Source organism: Myotis daubentonii, chromosome 11, assembly GCF_963259705.1.
Source record: "Myotis daubentonii chromosome 11, mMyoDau2.1, whole genome shotgun sequence".
Classification (NCBI taxonomy): Eukaryota; Metazoa; Chordata; class Mammalia; order Chiroptera; family Vespertilionidae; genus Myotis; species Myotis daubentonii.
This window is the reverse complement of record NC_081850.1, coordinates 6,804,643-6,824,227: the sequence shown is the minus strand read 5'-3', so window position 1 is coordinate 6,824,227 and position 19,585 is coordinate 6,804,643. Positions and strand designations below refer to the sequence as shown.

The 19,585-nt window shown below is 49.9% G+C and overlaps 1 protein-coding gene across 3 annotated transcripts in view; it reads right to left on the bottom strand.

Moving 5' to 3' along the window:
* Nucleotides 1–870: 870 nt before the first annotated feature.
* SLC35D2 (solute carrier family 35 member D2) overlaps nt 871–19,585 on the bottom strand; it is a 53,717-nt gene continuing 35,002 nt past the window's right edge. For 2 of the 3 annotated variants that reach the window (XM_059656403.1, XM_059656402.1), the window contains 3 exons: nt 4,249–4,327; nt 2,702–2,784; nt 871–1,454 (listed from right to left, as the gene is read on the bottom strand). In XM_059656403.1, the coding sequence (XP_059512386.1) occupies nt 1,017–1,454; nt 2,702–2,784; nt 4,249–4,327 (600 nt within the window). In that variant the 3' untranslated portion in view covers nt 871–1,016. Of the gene's footprint in view, nt 1,455–2,701; nt 2,785–4,248; nt 4,328–14,464; nt 14,533–19,585 lie in introns of all 3 variants that reach the window. The other variant, XM_059656404.1, reaches the window with a different exon arrangement.

The window sequence follows — 19,585 nt, the reverse complement described above, 5'->3', positions numbered from 1 at the left end:
TGCAGGAACCAGGTGGAGAATGTCAGGCAGAGGGCAGAGCTGAAGCAAAGGCCCTGCGGCAGAGCCAGGAGAAGGCCCACTGCCCTGAGCAGAGCAGGTGGCCTAGCGGACGCCTTGTGGGGGGTCAGTGGGGCTCTGGGGCGCACTGTGAGCAACAGAGGGTCCTGACCCAGTTAACAGGCTGAGATTGTTACTTTTGTCGTTTCTGCTGCATCATGCTTGTGTTGTCTGAAGTGTCCAGAGGCACATAATGCCTTTTTGCAGAGAGCAAGGGGAGCGCCTGAACCCCCAGGAGGCGCCCACAGCCTCTGCTGAAGGGCCCAGTCCTGGGTCGCACCCTGACCCTCTGGGGTCCGGCTAGGAGCCCAGACACTGCAGGGAGAGGATTGCCATAGAGGGGGCTGCCGGAAAGGGGCGCCAAGCCATCTGCTCCTGCAGCCTCCCCCCCCACACACACACACCTCGTGCCAGACACCAAGACCCCTGGGCTCTTGTTGCTCAGACTGAGGCCTGCCCTGCACCCCGACCCCAGCTTGTGATGGAAGAATAATAATAACTCACATCCACTAGGGGGCCTTCCCACACCCCGGGCCGGCAGCCAGACAGGCTTAGGGAAGGAAACAGGCCTCTGGTTAAAGTGCACATGGTCTGACTGTCACCGCCCCTGAACACGCCTGGGGGGAGACGAGGAGAGAGGTGACCCAGTGAGACATCACAGGGCACGCGAGATCTTGTGGTGTGTTCCACCGGGTTGTTCTGTACCTTTCCCCAGCACAGGCCTTAAAAGGAAGGTCACCCCCCAGGCAGAGTGAAGAACTGACCCTTTTCCTGCCTGCCCACCGTAATGTCACACAGAGCAGGAGGCGTGCGTATGGATTATTGTTTATTTCACTTTGACGATTGGGAAAACACCAACATGGAAGACGGAATCGAAGCTAACAGGTGTCTGTACCGGCAGTTAATTGGGTAATTTTGTGAAAATAAAGATGCGCCTGTTTAAACCGAACAGCACTCAGTCACCGCCTGGGCTGGGACCTTGGCCATGAAGGCCGAGGTGCTGGTGAGAAAGCCATCGCCCTCCCAGCACCTTGCACCTCGCAGGCACCTGCAGCCCCGGGGCAGCAGAGCGGCCGCACCCCGTGGGACAGCCGGTTACCCACTGGCTTATTCCGAGATTCCCTTTCGGCCGGCGAGGCTTTGCCGGGACGCAGTTCTCCGGCCACGTGGCTCGCTTGGCAGCGCGCGAGGTAGGTTCTCTTTGCGTTTTGCAGATGTTCCTCTCCTTGCTTTGACCAGAGGCCAGCCCACGTCCAAGGTCGGAACAACCCCTCAGCCGCCAGGCTGCCGGAGTCTAACTCTTCAAATCCGGGGGGATGTTTTCTTCGTCCACAGGCTGTTTCGGCTTCAACTGGCTGCTCAGGGTTAAGAAGGAGTAGCGCAGGCCCCCCGCCATGCTGAGAGGAGGAGAGAGGGGACGATAAAGAACCCCGGCAGCTGCCCCACCTCTGTACGCAGTCAGCTTCCTCGGAAGGGAGCTAGCGAGCCCGGTGTTATCCCTGTTTGTAGGTTACTTGGTGAGAATTACCCCTCTTATTTCAGAAATCTTTGAGGGCAGAAAAAAAAAAAGAGCAGATCAAATCTAACACAGAACTTGGTTGAGAAAATAAGCACTTGGTTATTACTGAATAAACTATACATTCTTATCCTAAAATAGCGCCCCATGTCTGGGACCCCAAAATGCCCTTTAAAAGTATTTTGGTCTTCCCTCCCGCTATCCTCAGCATGTGGCGCTTTGACGTGCACGAGTTTAACGAGGCCACTGCACCAGAGGGAGACAGACGGGGGCTCTTCCTGTAGGAAGGCACGTGGATTAAAGCTGACCTCAGCCCTGGAATGTTCATTACTCCTGACACACGAGGGGAAACAGATGAACTGAGTGGTTTAAGTGAAATTATCTTAGAAATGGGCATGTCAAAACACTACTCCTTCACTTATAACACACTAGAGGCCCAGTGCACAAAATTCATGCATGGGCGGGGGGAGGGGGTGTCCCTCAGCTCGGCCTGTGCCCTCTCGCAATCCAAGACCCCTCGGGTAGGGTCCCTAGACCTGGCTGGCATCAGGGCCTATCGGGGCTTTCCTCCCCCCGGTTGCTGGCAGCTGGCCCTGCCTCCACCACTGCCACTGCCTGCTATCTGTGCGGTGCTGCATGCCCCTCCCCACCATTGGTCGCCTCCCTCTCTGGGCAAAAGGCGTGGTGTGCAATCGCTTGGCTGGCCTGGGCCTCCCTCTGTGGGGCAATTGCTGGCTGGCCCCACACACCCACCACAGTGTTGCTGGCCGGTAGCCTGGGCCTCCCTCTGTGGGGCAATAGATCACGGGGCTCTGCGATCGATTGCCCAGCAGCGGGAGGCCGCACCCACTCAGCCGTGGATCCGCGATTGATGGCTGCACAGAGGGTGGCCTGGGCCTCCCTCTGCGGGGCGATCGTGAGGCGATGGTGGGGCCCCTCAACCAATCACATCACATCCACCTTGGCTGGCCTGGAGCCAGTGCGTGTCATAGCGTGGTCGTCCAGACGGTCGTTCTGCTGTTCAGTCGTTCGGTCAATTTGCATATTATGCTTTTATTATTATATATTAGTCAGACTTTTACAAATTCATATTTTGCAAAAATGAGTTCACTTAAAAACCCCACTTACCAAATATTTAACCCTATGAAGTTTAACACAGAGAAAACGTAGTCTCCACCGACTAACATCCCAATGTAGGCAATGGATACGTTCTGCAGGGAAAGAGACAGTCAGTCATTTTTAAAGTGAAGAATTTAGGGGGAAAATACATGGGGAAATGTCCATGGTGAAATCTGAAACTAAGTCTTTTAGTTGCTTTGCACATAGTAGGTGCTCACAGAATGTTGGATGAATGAATAAAAATCCATTGCAGATAAAAAAAAAAATGAAGTGAACTATGGCATGGCAATCACAGAAGATGGCATTAATCATGCTTCACACACAGGAAGCAGAGGTAAGAGTTGGGTAATAACCAACTTTCCAGACCCCATCTCTCTACCATCACTGGGTCGTGAACTTTCATTATATCGACCCTAAACTTGAACGGAGCAGAGACGTCTCATCAATTCCAGGCCGCGCTCTGCCCCGCGTATCCCAGGAGGCCTCTGGGCAGCCTGCGGACAGCCTCCCAGGCCCAGGCAGCTTCCCCACCTAGTCCACGTGAGTAGGAAGACAAAGCAACGTGGAAGCGAACGCAGACCCCTGCCCACTTCATCCATGTGTGCCCTCAGCTGCCTGCACACACACACACACACACACACACACACACACACACACACACACACACGCCCAGGGCCCACGTGAGCGGGGCAACTTGTCACTGAGCAGCCCTCTTCACAAGGGTTCCCTTTCTTCGCCGGCAGATCCTCCCAGGAAACCAACGTGAAGATGGCAGGGCGTCTCGGTGAGCACGGGAGGTTGGCCATGTTTCAGCTTTTGACTCCATTTCCCAGACCATGCCCCTGCACGACCCCCAATTAAAACATCATAATGTGCCCTAGCCGGTTTGGCTCAGTGGATAGAGCGTCGGCCTGTGGACTCAGGGGTCCCAAGTTCGATTCTGGTTAAGGGCATGTACCTTGGTTGCGGGCACATACCCAGTGGGGAGTGTGCAGAAGGCAGCTGATCGATGTTTCTCTCTCATCGATGTTTCTGACTCTCTATCCCTCTCCCTTCCTCTCTGTAAAAAATCAATAAAATATATATATATATTTTTTAAATATATTTTATTGATTTTTCACAGAGAGGAAGGGAGAGAGATAGAGAGAGTTAGAAACATCGATGAGAGAGAAACATCGATCAGCTGCCTCTTGCACATCCCCCACCGGGGATGTGCCCGCAACCCAGGTACATGCCCTTGACCGGAATCGAACCCGGGACCTCTCAGTCCACAGGCTGACGCTCTATCCACTGAGCCAAACCGGTTTTGGCAATAAAATATATTTTTTTAAAAAAATAAAACATCATAATGTGCCTCCCCTTTTCCAATGAACTAGTCCTCCCTCCGTTTTCTGGGTTAGAAGACGGAGGAAGTGATCGCCCAGGCACAGGTGGAAATGTCACAGCCTCCCTTCTTACTCCATTAATAACAATAAAATCAAACTCGGTTTCGACGGCGAAGACTGGGCTCCCGGGAAGTCCCGATTCCACTCCACATCCCCGGCTTCACCCCTTACCTTGATGGCTCCCACCACGGCGGTGGTCAGCGCCGAGTTGTAGTGGCTGCACAGCACGGTGGAGTACATCAGCAGGAACCTGCGAGGGAGCGACACCTGAGCACTGAGAACCACGGGCTGCCTCAGTCGGCGAGTGACCCCGCGGGCACTTTAATGGGCTTTAGAACCTACATATTAAAACGTCTTTTTAACTCTGCCCTTTCACAGGAGAAGGGTCCATCATGCATTTGCCAGACTTCCTACCTTAAGTGCCTTTTTCATGTTGTCTGTCTCTTTCCCACTCGTTTCCTCAGAAAGGGGGTAAGAACAAGGAGATTTTTTTAAACGATCTGAAATCTTTTGTTTGCCAGCTACACTACAGCACTGGGCTTTAATCCCCTCTGTGCATCAGAATCACCTGGTGCACTTTTTTGTTGTTGTTAAGCCTCACCCGAGGATATTTTTTCCATTGATTTGTTGTTTTAGAGAGAGTAGAAGGGAGGAAGGGAGAGAGAGGGAGAGAGAGGGAGAGAGAGAGACAGAGAGATAGAAACATCGATGTGAGAGAGACACATTGATTAGCTGCCTCCTGCACATGCCCCGACCGGGGCAGGGATAGAACCTGCAACCCAGGCATGTGCCCTTGACTGGGAATTGAACCTGAGCGCCTCCAGTGCACAGCCCGCACTCTAACCCCTGGCCGCCAGCCAGGCACCTGGTGCCCTTTTCCACACAGTGGTGCCTGGCAGAGCCCTCCTTCCAGTGGGGCGGGGGGCCCGCAGGCAGTCTCGGCTCCGTGAGGAAGCCCACCAGCAGCCAGCGCTGAGAAGCACAGGTGTCAGGAGGGAAAATCGGCAAGTAGCTGCTGGCTTTGGACAAAGGCGATGGACCTGAATGGGTGTCCATGTCAGTGACGCCCCTGCGCCTGTTACCAAAGTTAACGCGACAGGCAGTCGACCCTGTCAGTACTTCATACCCACTTGTCAATAAAATGACCACAGACTGTGCCCAGGCACCAGACAGGAGAATATATCCGCCCAGGAGAGAATCTACAACCCAGCCACAGGGACAGGAAGAAAGAGATTTGTTTCAACCAAGGAGTCAAGGAAACTGGCTTCAACCCAAGTGGGGTGCAACATACCACCCACTTGAATTGGGTGATTAAATGCTGACAGAGATCACAATCAACATGGGGCGGGGGTTGGGGGGAGAGAACAACACTGGATTTTAAAGCCAAATCCCAGTTGGAAGGCAGGAGCAGAGGGAACCCTAAGACAGGACTCAGCCAGTGCGCCTGGAGGATAAATCCTGCGGGAAGTCAGCGCTCAGTCTCCAGTCCAGGCCCAGATCTCTCACTGCTAGTGAGAATCAGAACAGTAATGGCGTTTGGCCTGAGATGTTTATTATTTTACTAGAGGCCCACTCACAAAAATTTGTGCACTCAGGGGAGTCCCTCAGCCCAGCCTATGCCCTATTGCAGTCTGGGACCCCTCAGAGGATGTCCATCTGCTGGCTTAGGCCTGCTCCCTGGGGAATTGGGCCTGAGCTGGCAGTCAGACATCCCTCTGGCAGCCCGGCAGACCTCGGGGGATGTCCACTTGCCAGCGGGGAGCAGACCTAAGCTGCAGTCAGACATCCTTAGTGCTGCTGAGGAGACGGGAGAGGCTCCCACCACCACTGCTGTACTGGCAGCCATCAGCCTGGCTTGTGGCTGAGCAAAGCTTCCCCTGTGGGAGTGCACTGACCACCAGGGGACAGCTCCTGCATTGAGCATCTGCCCCCTGGTGGTCAGTGTGTGTCATAGTGACCAGTCATTCCCAGTTGTTCTGCTGTCAGGGTCAGTTTGCATATTACCCTTTTATTATATAGGATAGAGGACTGGTGCACGTGTGGGGGCCAGCTGGTTTGCCCTGAAGGGTGTCCCGGATCAGGGTAGGGGTCCCGCTGGGGTGCCTGGCCAGCCTGGGTGAGGGGCTGAGGGCTGTTTGCAGGCTGGCCACACATTCTTTAGGGCGAGGGGTCCCCACTGGGGTGCCTGGCCAGTCTGGATGAGGGGCTGAGGGCCGTTTTCAGGCTGGCCAAGCCCCCTGGCGACAGAAGCTCCCAGCCTCTCCTTTTTTTCTTTTCTTTTTTTATTCTGGAATTTATTTACCTTCTATAATTGAAACTTTGTAGCCTTGAGTAGAGCTCAGAGCCAGCCAGGGCAGGCAGGAAGCTTGGCTTCCTCCATCACTGGGGCAACCAGGCCTCCTGCTTGCTCCAGCTCCGTGGCTGCCAGCCGCCATCTTGGTTGGGTTAATTTGCATATAGTCACTCTGATTGGCTGGTGGGCGTGGCTTAAGGCATAGCAGACGTAAGGTCAATTTGCATGTTTGTCTTTTATTAGTGTAGATTAGCAGGGGTGGTAGAGAACAAAGATTAAAGTACATCACGCGTTAACATAAGGCTGAGGAACAGACGCAATTACAATCTTCAATTTTGTAATTCTCAGGAAAATGTCTGTTATCGAGGTAATTGCAATAATTTCACAAGTGAGAGAAGCTGCCATCTTGGCCTGTGTGGCTTTAATTTGAAATGTGCAGCTGACAGACTTGCAGGTTTCATCTGAAAGGAGTCGGGGAATCTGAGTAAATTGGTACGCGCTACTCGCATGTTGAAAAGAAGCTGATTTACGACATTTTCGACTTTGGTTTCTCAGGTTTCAAAGGGCTGCTTTGCTGTGCAAAGCCACCAGGTCCGTCAGCTTTGCCAGGGCCGCATTAGGGCCTGAAAGTACTGGGGGGAAATCAGGTAAAGCAGATTGTAAATGCAGTTCTAAAAGGTTAAATACCTTTTAATTCACTAAGTTGTAAATGGAACTAATTTACAGTAAATTGTTTAGGAGATTTGAATCAGTTAAACTTTAGAAAACAAACCATTAATCAAATAATGAAAGTAAAATTATGTTCATGCAGAAATTACTGGCTTTATAAATAGAGCAGCAGTATTTATATATGAAAGGCTTAACGAAATCTCCGTTTTAATTTTTACATTTTTAATAAATTCAGCATTTAATGTAGAGCCCTGAGGAACTGTGAATAATACTGCTCATGCATAAAATGAAAAGATTAAAAAGCGCAGCCTTTGTGAGTGGCGGCTCTGCTGGGCCCGGGGGTAAGAGACAGTGCCCCCAGCACCTGCTCTGCAGGAGCTCGGAGTCTGCATCAGAGAGAGCAGCCCAGGGCAGGGGACCACCCCACTCGGACACAGGAAAGCGTCCGGCAGGCTTCCGCACCGGCACTGCGGCCTCACACCAGGGCCAGCATGGACGTCCTTTAGTTTTATTTTCACTTTGGTTCCTACCCCAGGGGTCTGGTCGCGCATTTTCTCCATCCCACATCTTAGTGAAACCACCTGGGCTGTGTTCAGAATCACGGACACCTTGGAGCTAAGACTCCAACGTCCATCTACCACGAGTGTGGGCAACCAGGATACTCACTGGCCAGCTGGGGAGGAGCCCCCTCGCTAACATCCTGGGCATTGGCGGGGGTGGGGGGGGTGGGGGAATGGAGGGGTGGGGGAATGGAGGGGTGGGGGGGTGGGGGGGGCCTGAATTAGCCAGCAGATCTTGGTAACAGATGGCATCTCCACAGAAAGGCTGCACTTCTTAGTGTAACCACTAGGTGTCCCCAAAGAGGATAAATATAAAACCACTGAGATCAAAGTAGTGTTGTTTTTTTTCCTAAGAAGCATAATGTATTTCTATATGCAAATAAGTACCTGTGCAATCCTTTGGTAAAGACCCAGGTTCTAAACTAAAAGAACTTCTATTAATTCAGTCCAAAGGAAACCACACCACTTTTAACACCAAAAAGCCGACCTGCATATGACAGTTTTGATTTGGGCACCTGTGGATGAATAAAATGCAAAGATATTGAAAAGCACTGCAAATACTCAGCAGCTTTTTCCCATTCTGCATTTTTTAAATTGCATATCATCTGTGTCCATTTGAAAAATAATAGCAGATCTATACTAATAAAAGGGTAATATGCTAATTAGACTGGGAGACCTTCCCGGAGACCTTCCAGACAAAGCCATGGTGGCGGGGCTGAGGCAGAGGAGGCTAGGGGCAATCAGGCCAGGAAGGGAGGGCAGTTGGAGGTGATCAGGCTGGTCGGGGGTGGGGGGGGGCAGTTGGGGGCAAGCAGGCTGGCGGGGGGGGGGGGCAGTTGGGGGCAAGCAGGCCAGTGGGAGGGGGCAGTTGGAGGTGAGAAGGCCAGTAGGGGAGGAAGTTGGGGGTGAGCAGGCTATCAGGCAGAGTGGTTAGGGGCAATCAGGCAGGCAGGCAGGTGAGCGGTTAGGAACCAGCAGTCCCTGATTGCAAGAGGGATGTCTGACTGCCAGCAGTCAGACATCCCCCAAGGGTTCCCAGATTGGAGAGGGTGCAGGCCAGGCTGAGGGACCCCCGCCCCCCCCCCCCCCCCCGCACGAATTTCATGCACCAGTCACTAGTATATGATATACATCTATTTAGATAGCAGATGCCAGCTATGCCCAGGGGATAGAGGTGCCCATGTGGACAATCCTGGACCAGAACCCCTGCTCAAAGGTTTCTTCCTGTTTCTGCAAATGACACACATACACAAATATTTACCCAAGCCTGCCTGGCACGCTGGCGGCAGTCACAAACAGAACTTAAATGGCCTCATTTACAACCTGCTCTGGTTACCATCCCATGCACAAGCGTATATAGAAATTCAAAACAGATGTTCAGATACTAAAAGGCACTTGAACACTCCTGCACCGACCACAATGGTACCCAGAACATTGCTGTTCTATAATTCCAGGTTTCAAAGAATGTCAACAATTCTCATCTTGCCATCTCTGGTAGGACTCTCCAACCCCAGGCTTCCGTGATGTGTGAGGACGCTGGTCATGGGATGAATAGGGCCCGTCTTCCTAGGGCAGTGATGGCGAACCTTTTGAGCTCGGCGTGTCAGCATTTTGAAAAACCCTAACTTAACTCTGGTGCCGTGTCACATGTAGAAATTTTTGATATTTGCAACCATAGTAAAACAAAGATGTATATTTTTGATATTTATTTTATATATTTAAATGCCATTCAACAAAGAAAAATCAACCAAAAAAATGAGTACGCGTGTCATAGGTTCGCCATCACTGTAGAGCATCGATCATACACTAAGATTTGTTTGCTGGGGAATTATGTCAATATCTGCAAACCTCAAAGCTCTGTCATCCCTTCGCCCAGCAATCCACAGTGTCCTGTTTCTCTCGTGTGCCGCATCTCGCCAGTATCAATGACGGTTCAAAGAACAGAATACTTTTTATCCCCCGAGTAGGGAAACTTGATGCTTTTGTGTTTTTATTAAGGAATACATTACTGCTTCCGTGGGATTAAAGGGCCTGTTACTGGGGCAGAAACATATTAGGATAATTGTCCTCGGGCCTGGGGGCGGGTGCCCGTGGCTGGTATCAATGAATCGGGACCTGTCATTTCTCAGCGAGATTAAGAAGACCGGCAGGACCAGCTGTTAAAACCCAGCTCCTCAGCTCACTTCCCATCTGTGTTTTACCAACTTCGCGCCCACAGCCCGCTTATCTTCCTGACACACCTTCACTCCGTCACACGCTTTGTTCACAAACTCCTGATTACAAACAGCATTTCTTAACGCTGAGTCCTTCACCACTTCGCCAAAGAAAAGCCCCTCTTCTTCACCATTCCATTGGCTTTCAAATCACATTTTTAAAGTGTTATAATTTTTTAAATTTATTTTCAACTTGGAATAGAGGCTCGGTGGTTGAAAAGTTTGAAATGCAAACTTGAAAGCAGTGACTATACGTAGGAGGCTGAGGGTCTGAGGCCTCTGGGGTCTGGGGTGGACGCCCCTTGAGCAGGGACCTGAGAGAAGGGACAGCCCGAGCCCAGCGCCAGTTGTTCTGAAACCCAAGGACGTTCTCAGAGCTCACACTGGTTGCTACTACAGCGAAGAAGCAATGGGCCCATCCCAGTGTCCTTTAAATGGGAAACTGCAGAAAGTTCTGGAAAACCCTCCAGGCCAAAATAGAAGCTTCTCTCTAGAGCAGCTTCAGAATGAACACTGAACCCTGGAGTAAAGTGTACACCACAGAAGAAAACTCTCAAATCCATGCTAAGGTGGACCCAAATCTATCCGGAATGAACAAAGGACAGCAAGCCCTGGCCACGTGGTGCAGTTGGTTGGAGCGTCGTCCCATAGGTTGCAGGTCTGATTTCTGGGCAGGACACCTACCTAGGTTGTGGGTTTGATCCCCGGTTGGGGTGGGTACAGGAGGCAACCGATCGATATTTCTCTCTCTTTCCTTTCCTCTCTCTAAAATCAATAAAAATATATTCTCAGGTGAGAATTAGAGAGAGAGAGAGAGAGAGAGAGAGAGAGAGAGGGAGGACAGCCAAACTGAACAGGCTGGCCTCAAGAAACAGAAATATTAACAATATATAATACATATTGAGCATTTCTATATGTGTCTAGCACTGCTCTAAGTGCTCTTTGCTCATTCAGTTCACAGAAGCCCACCTTATAAATCAGATACTTTAGCAGCTAAAGTTTAGCTCATTGTTCCCAGTTTAGAGGTAAGAAAACTGAGGCTCAACAAGGTTAAATAATTTAACCAAGAACCATCCTATATAATAAAAGCCTAGGTGGTGTCATGTGCAATGTCATCACAAGATGGCCACCGCAAGATGGCTGGCAGGGGAGGGCAGTTGGGGGCAACCAGGCCTGTAGGGGAGAGCAGTTGGGTGTGACCAGGCCAGCAGGGGAGGACAGTTGGGGGTGAGATCAGGCCAACAGGGGAGGGCAATTAGGGGTGACCAGGCCTGCAGGAAAGGGCAGTTGGGGGAGATCAGGCTGGCAAGGGAGGGCAGTAGGGGGCAATCAGGCCAGCAGGGGAGGGCAGTTGGGGATGATCGGGATGGCAGGGGAGCAGTTAGGTGTCAACCAGGCCAGCAGGGGAGCAGTTAGGGGGCAATCAGGCTGGCAGGCAGAAGTGGTTAGGGGCAATCAGGCAGGCAAGCGAGAGGTTAGGAGCCAGCAATCGCAGATTGTGAGAGGGATGTCCAACTGCTGGTTTAGGCCCGATCCCTGGTATTGGGCCTAAACCAGCAATAGGACATCCCCTAAGGGGTCCCAGATTGGAGAGGGTGCAGGCCGGGCTGAGAACACCCTTCCCCCACCCCGTGCATGAATTTTGTGCACCAGGCCTCTAGTTGATAATAAGTGGCAAAGCCACAACTGAAACACAGACCATCTGATTCCACAGTTCAGACACTTAGCTGGTGGAATGATGTGATGATTTTAGTGTCCTCAAAAGACCTACTTAAAAAACTGAGACCTGGAAACCAAGATGGTGGCATAGGTAAACACCGGAGTTTGCTGCCTCGAACAACCACTTCAAAAATACAACTAAAAGACGGAATGGACATCATCCAGAACCACAGGAAGACTGGCTGAATGGAAATTCTACAACTAGAAGGAAAGAGAAAAGCATACCGAGACTCAGAGGAAGCGCAGTGCGGAAGTAAAATACTAAGATGCGGAGGTGCATGCGGAGCTGGCTGGTGGCTGAAGGCGTGGTTGTCGTTTTCAATCGGGAGGGAGTCTCAGGCTCTGAGCTCCAGTTCCAGGTGAGTCTCTAGGGACCCAGACTCATACGGGAGAAGCAGGACTGTCTGGCATCGGTCGGAACTCGAGGGCAGCTTTCTCTCGAAGGGGCTTGCAGCAATTGCCGAGACACTGAGAAGGGGGGGTCTCTGAGAGCAGCCATAACTGCTAGCCCTGCCCTGTTGATCCCATGGGACCCGTCCCACCCAAGCCCTGCAGGGAGGCTTTTGCTGGATAGCCTCAGGCAGAGGCTAGATAAGCACCTCCCTAGAGATCCAGAAGCCAGTGTACCCAGAGGTCAGAGTGGGACCATTCAGTTTGCAACTCCGTGGAACCATAAAGGACACACTCAGGGGGCAGACTCAGTGAGCACCAAAGCCCCATTGAAGCAAGTCTTGCCCCATAAGGGTGTCTCCAGCACAGAAGTTCTCCCACTGCAGACACAGCTGATTCTCACAGCCAATTGGCCTGGAGGTCAATTCCTCCCAGTGATACCTACAACAATCAAGGCTTAACTACAACAAGACTGTGCACAAAGATCACAAGGGGATGCACCAAAAGTGTCCTCCTCAGGTAATTGGGGGGCTGAACCACTGGGCCCTAGAGAACACTTAGCACAGAAAACCACTTTATCAACACAGGGAAGCATAAAAAATGCATAGACAAAGAAAAAGGACACAAATGACAGAAATGGAGGAAAGCAAACTACTGGATATAGAGTTCAAAACCACACTTTTAAGGTTTTTCAAGAATTTTCTAGAAACTGCCGATAAACTTAATGAGACCTACAAGAAATCTAATGAGACCCTGGAGGTTGTGATATAGGACCAACTGGAAATTAAGCATGCACTGACTGAAATAAAGAATATTATATAGACTCCCAACAGCAGACTAGAGGATCGCAAGAATCAAGTCAATGATTTGAAATACGAAGAAGCAAAAAACACCCAACCAGAAAAGCAAAATGAAAAAAGAATCCAAAAATACAAAGATAGTGTAAGGAGCCTCTGGGACAGCTTCAAGTGTATCAACATCAGAATTATAGGGGTGCCAGAAGAAGAGAGAGGGCAAGATATTGAAAACCTATTTGAAGAAATAATGACAGAAAACTTCCCCTACCTGGTGAAAGAAATAGACTTACAAGTCCAGGAAGCGCAGAGAACCCCAAACAAAAGGAATCCAAAGAGGACCACACCAAGACACATCATCATTAAAATGCCAAGAGCAAAAGACAAAGAGAGAATCTTAAAAGCAGCAAGAGAAAGAAAGTCAGTTACCTACAAGGGAGTACCCATATGACTGTCAGCTGATTTCTCTACAGAAACTTTGCAGGCCAGAAGGGAGTGGTAAGAAATATTCAAAGTGATGAATGCCAAGAACCTACAACCAAGATTACTTTATCTAGCAAAGCTATCATTCAGAATGAAGGGCAGATAAAGAGCTTCACAGATAAGGAAAAGCTAAAGGAGTTCATCACCACCAAACCAGGATTATATGAAATGCTGAAAGGTATCCTTTAAGAAGAGGAAGAAGAAGAAAAAGGTAAAGATACAAATTATGAACAACAAATACACATCTATCAACAAGTGAATCTGAAAATCAAGTGAATAATCTGATGAACAGAATGAACTGGTGATTATAATAGAATCAGGGGCATAGAAAGGGAATGGACTGGCTATTCTTGAGGGGGAAAGGAATGAGGGAGATGCGGGATGAGACTGGACAACAATCGTGCACCTATGGATGAGGACAGTGGGTGGGGAGTGAGGGCGGAGGGTGGGGTGGGAACTGGGTGGAGGGGAGTTATGGGGGGTAAAAGGAGGAACAAATGTAATAATCTGAACAATAAAGATTTAATTAAATTAAAAAAAAACCTGAGACCTACCAAGTTTTCATCCTTAAAGTTGGGTGAAATCCAAAATGTTAATGATTTCATCATTTTTACTAATTTATTTATAATTACTATGCTTTAGGACATTTCATTTGCAAAGTGAGTACTGATAAAATAGTATATTAAAAACTTTTAACAGGAGAGTATTTGTTTTCTAAAAAGCACATTATTAAATGGGGGGGGGGGTATATGGAACTGTACACAGATGGGGTCAAGCCCCAGAGAGTGACAGCTCCCACCCAGCTCCACAGGCCACAGCACTTACAGGACAGCTCCCCCCGAGGGCTCACTTCTTGATTCCCTTCATGGAATGGTTACATAGTAAAGTTCAAGTGAAAAAAAGTCTCTCTTCAAGTTTATAATAACACTAGAAGCCCAGTGCATGACATTCGTGCACAGGGGGAGGGGAGGGTGCCCCAGCCCGGTCTGCGCCCTCTTGCAGTCCAGGACCCCTTGGGGGATGTCCAACTGCTGGCTTCATGTCAAACTAAGTGTCGGAAATCAATAGGCAACATCATGTTTGGAATAGAATGTGGCATGTGACATGGGTCCCAGTCCACCCCTCTGCTACAGGGGTCCTTTCCAGAGAAAAGTGGAGAAGCCCAAACAAAGGAATTTTGACAGAACAGAGAGAATGTATATTTTTTTATATTACCTGTCAAGAGATGCCATAGACCAAAGCTTGTACTTATCTATGATTTCTTACCCCAAAAAACAGGAAAGAAGAAACTGTATGATAAATAGGACATTCTTCCATTGGTTGAATTCAGTAGCCTGAAGGAAACGAATGATGAGATTAATAACATTACAGTTTAGAGCTACTGGTTTTACCAAATCATTCATTTTATTTATTACAGGAATCAATTTCCCGAAGAGAAAATTTGTATTTTTTTAAATCCTAGGCAGTACCAATTATGTGAGATTGGGCAAAATACTTTTCTTCTCTAAAACCTCAGGTTCATTTTACAAAATAAGGATTATTTTCTTAAAACTTCCTCAAAAAATCGACCTGAGGATTTAATAAAATTGTTTAGAACCTTGCGGGTGACAAGAACAAAATGGTAGCTATGTTGCTATGGTTATCATTAAATCCACTAAAATTGTAGTCACAAAATCAGGTTAGGTTTGCTTTCTATAAAATAACCTTAGAAGAAAGTTTATTATAAAATTAATAATACTGGCATTAGCCCTAATCGGTTTGGCTCAGTGGATAGAGCGTCAGCCTGCAGACTGAAAGGTCCCAGGTTCGATTCCAGTCAAGGGCATGTACCTTGGTTGCGGGCACATCCCCAGTAGGGAGTGTGCAGGAGGCAGCTGATGGACATTTCTCTCTCATCGATGTTTCTGACTCTCCATCCCTATCCCTTCCTCTCTGTAAAAAATCAATAAAATATATTTAAAAAAATAATACTGGCATTAATTATTAATTATGAACTTAAGAAAACTTTAAGTTTTCAAGAACTTGCAAATACTTAGGAAGTATCATAAACAAGTAAACAATTATTTGCTATTTATGAAGCAATAAATAGCTTTGGTGGAGGAGCCAGTAGACAGAGAAGTTTAGGACTCGCTTTCTGCTCTTAGTCCCTAGCTGAGAAAATAAAATCAAACCTCTTGAAATGACAGGTGACAATAAAAAGGAGTATTTATTCATGATTTGTCTCTTGCCCGCCTCCCAAAATAATTTTAAGGTGACTCAAGACTATACGTAAGTATTGCTGAATAACATGATTAAATGTAAGTTCTATTCACTTTCTGTTAAGCAATACTGTTAGCCAAGTTCTAATAATTTTATGTTCAAAATTATTTAAATCCTTAAGTTTATAATTCAAATTGTTTAAACCAATTAAGTAGAATTCTCTCCTCTGATTACTACAACCTTGTCATACTTCACTGTCATCATTTCATTAGTGGTGCTTTGCCCACCTCTTTTATCAAAAAGACACATACACTCTGGCCCGTTTGGCTCAGCAGTTAGCACTTCAGCGTGAGGACCAAGGATCGGGAGTTTGATTCCTGGTCAAGGGCATGTACCAGGTTGCAGGGTTCCCAGCCACAGTCAGTGCACGATCAATGTCTCTCTCAAGTCAATGTCTTTCTCTCTCCTCCCCCCATCCAACCCCCGCCTTCCCCTCTCTTTCACTGTCTCTGGAAATCAATGGAAAAGATATCCTTGGGTGAGGATTAAAAAAAAAAAAAAAGACACACATTAAATGTTGATAATTTCTGAAACTGGTTGCTGGGTACATGGGGATTGTTACACTGTTCTCTCTCCTTCTGCATAGGTTGGAAAGTCTCCATCTTAAAACTTTTTTCAAAAAACAAAAATGCTTACTTGTGAAAGAAAAGTATGCAATGAGTACAAACCTGTCATACTGACTGGCAAGCCCCAGGCCAATCAAGGGGCAGGAGCATCCCCATGGCTGACGCCAGGACTAAGGTCAAAACCAAACAGAAACCACGGGAGGCTCTGTGTCTGAAAGTCAGATAAATGGGGAGCAGGAGGAAGCCACACTCCCCCAACTGAAGCACTGACCTCCCCGAAGATGGCAGGCGTGTGCGAACAGTGAGTGGAAGCTCTCTGTTCCTGACGCCACTTAACCAGGGGCGACGGGGGAAGGTTCCTGAGTCACGAGGCGGGGTGCTTTGCCCCTGGAAGTTGGACAGGCTTTAGCTTTGTCTCTCATGATGACGAGGCCGTGTGGGTGGCATTTAAAAAAAATAAGGTAGCATGACGTTTATTTAAACACAGAAAATAATTCAGGAGTAACAATAGAGCACTTCTTCCTTTATACTTATTACTAGAGGCCCGGTGCACAAAAATTTGTGCACTCGGGGGGGGGGGGTCCCCTCAGCCCGGACTGTGCCCTCTCGCAGTCTGGGACCCCTCGGGAGATAATGACCTGCTGGCTTAGGCCTGCTCCCGGGTGGCAGAGGGCAGGCCCAATCCCTAGGTGCAGCCCCTGGTCGGGCTCAGAGCAGGGCCGATTGGGGAGTTGGGGCGCCACCCCCTGTCATGCACAGAGCATGGCGGATCGGGAGGTTGTGATGCCACCCTCAGTCACGCTCAGGGTAGGGCCGATTGGGGGGTTGGGGCACCGCCCCCTGTCACACTCAAGGTAGGGTCGATGGGGAGGTTGCGGTGCCACCCCCTGTCACACACAGAGCAGGGCCAATCAGAGGGCTGGGGCGCTGCCCCCTGTCACGCACAGAGCAGGGCCAATCAGGGGGTTGGGGAGCTCCCCCCTGTCACGCACAGAGCAGGGTCGATCAGGGGGTTGGGGAGCTCCCCCCTGTCACGCATAGAGCAGGCCCATCAGGGGGTTGGGGAGCTCCCCCGTGTCACGCACAGAGCAGGGCGGATCAGGGGGTTAGGGCACCACCCTCTATCACCCACAGAGCAGGGCTGATCAGGGGGTTGGGGCGCCGCCACTGTCACACTCAGGGCAGGGCCGATGGGGAGGTTGGGGCGCTGCAGCCTGTCACACACAGAGCTGCAGGGTGATCAGGGGGTTGGGGAGCTCCCCCCTATCAGGCACAGAGCAGGGCTGATCAGGGGGTTGGGGCGCCTTCCCCTATTATGAACAGAGCAGGGCGGATAGGGAGGTTGTGGCCCCGCCCCCTGTCACACACAGAGCCGCAGGGCAATCAGGGAGTTTGGGCACTGCCCCCTGTCATGCTGATCCGGGTGCCAGGAGGCCTCGCGGCTCCGCTGATCCCAGTGCTGGGAGGCATATTACCCTTTTACTATATAGAATAGAGGCCTGGTGCATGGGTGGGGGCTAGCTGGTTTGCCCTGAAGGGTGTCCTGGATCAGGGTGGGGGTCCCCACTGGGGTGCCTGGCCAGCCTGGATGAGGGGCTGAGGGCTGTTTTCAGGCTGGGACTGAAGCTCCCAACTGCTCCATTTTTTCTTTTTTTCTTTTTTATTCTGGGCCAGCTTTAGCCTGGCTCCAGCTCTGAGGCTTCAGCTGCTGAAAGCAGGTATCTGGTTTGTTTGCGTTCTATAATCGAAACAATGTATAACTCCAGCTCTGAGATCCTGGCCGGCTGAAAGCTGGTTTCTGGGGTTTTGTTTAGCTTCTATATTTGTTACAATGTTTCTTAAACTGCAGGCTCAGAGGCCAGCAAGGCAGGCGGGGAACGTTGGAGTCCTCCGTCACTGAAGCAAGCAAGCCTCATGTTCATTTTAAGCTGCCTGGCTGCCAGCTGCCATCTTGGCTGGCAGTTAATTTGCATATCACCCTGATTAGCCAATGGGAAGGGTAGCGGTCGTATGCCAATTACCATGTTTCTCTTTTATTAGATAGGAGGATTACTGTAAAAATGTGTTGGTGTATGAATCCTTTCCATTTTGCATTTAAGGACTTTCTAATCATAAAAAAGGCATACTTGTAGTTCATCAACTGTAACACACTCAATGTTCTTTGGCACATTGCCAGGCATAGAAACAGCCGCAGGAATGTGAATTACAGCCTGGGGAATATAGTCAATAATACTGTGATCACTACATATGGTGTCAGGGTCACGGATGCCGGAGTTACCCAGGTGATCACTTCTTAAGTCATATCAACGTAAGTGTCTGATCAATACACTGTACGCCTGAAACTAATACAACACTGTGTGTCAACTAGGATTTTAAATTTTTAAAATAATTTTTAAAAATAAATAAGTACTTTGACTCAAATGACTAAAGAAAGTTCACCCACTGAGTGTTTTCACAGAGGCCCCATCTGTGAGCAATCGCTGCTATTGGCAGACCAGCTGCCTGTGAAGTGCGGCCCAGGAGGGACCCCCACGCAGCGGCTCCCCCCACACACACACACCACTGCCCCCCTCCAGTCAGCCAGGAAAACCGACTCCGCAAGGGCTCCTGCCACCAACAACAGAAGCTGACATTTAGTCTGATTCACGAATCGACTCCTGGTGCAAACCACACTTGGCCAGCGAAGCGCAGTGCCCTACTGCAGACTAACACCTCTGCACAGAAAGTGCTTCTCCCTGGTGTCTGGTGCACAATCTGACACGGAGGCAGCCCCGGTGAAGATGACCCCTGGGGAGAAGCTGTCCTGATTCAACTGTGGGCGAGGAAAAGGCCCTCCACCCGCAAGGCCCTTCCGGGGGCTCCTGATCACACGGACGGAGGCGGGCGGGCAGGAGGAAGTGGCGTGTCATCACATGCTGTTTAGCCGGTTTGCTCACGGGTACCTAAAATTCCGTGTCTGGTCACCATGCCATTCATGACATTGTTCCCACGGGAAGTATGCTTTTAGTTTCAATCAGCTGTTGAACGAGTTTCTAGGAATTTCTAGATTTCTACTTCAAGGAAGAAACCCAGGCCTTATCTGCAACAGCCCTGAAACGCCACCTGTCAGCACAGGGGGACTCAGGGACTTCGAAGGAAAACTCAGTCCCGTGGCGATGACATGGGACAAGCGGTGAGGGCACTGCACCGAGGCTCATAGTCTCGCCTTGTCCGTGGCTCCAAGCCTGCGGATGGCGCTGAAGAGGGACTGCTTTCAGCCGTCCTGCCTGCTCCTCCGAGGGGGTGCGTGCTGGCACCCACACTGAGCCCCGCATGAAAGCTGGTGCTGCTGGGCAGTTCTCCATAGAAAACACGGACGCGGCTGTTGACTCCAGGGGCGCCGCTGCCAAGCCCACCTGCTGCCCCCTGGTTTTCCGAGAGGAATTGTGCAAGTGAGACAGTTCAGCTTCAGAAACAACGATCAGCCCTGCATCAGCCCAGGAGGCCCCGGAGCCGCAGCCTTCAAACCCGGGAAGGACAGCAGATGGGGCTGCCTCAGCCTGAGTGCTCCCCACCGCGCTGA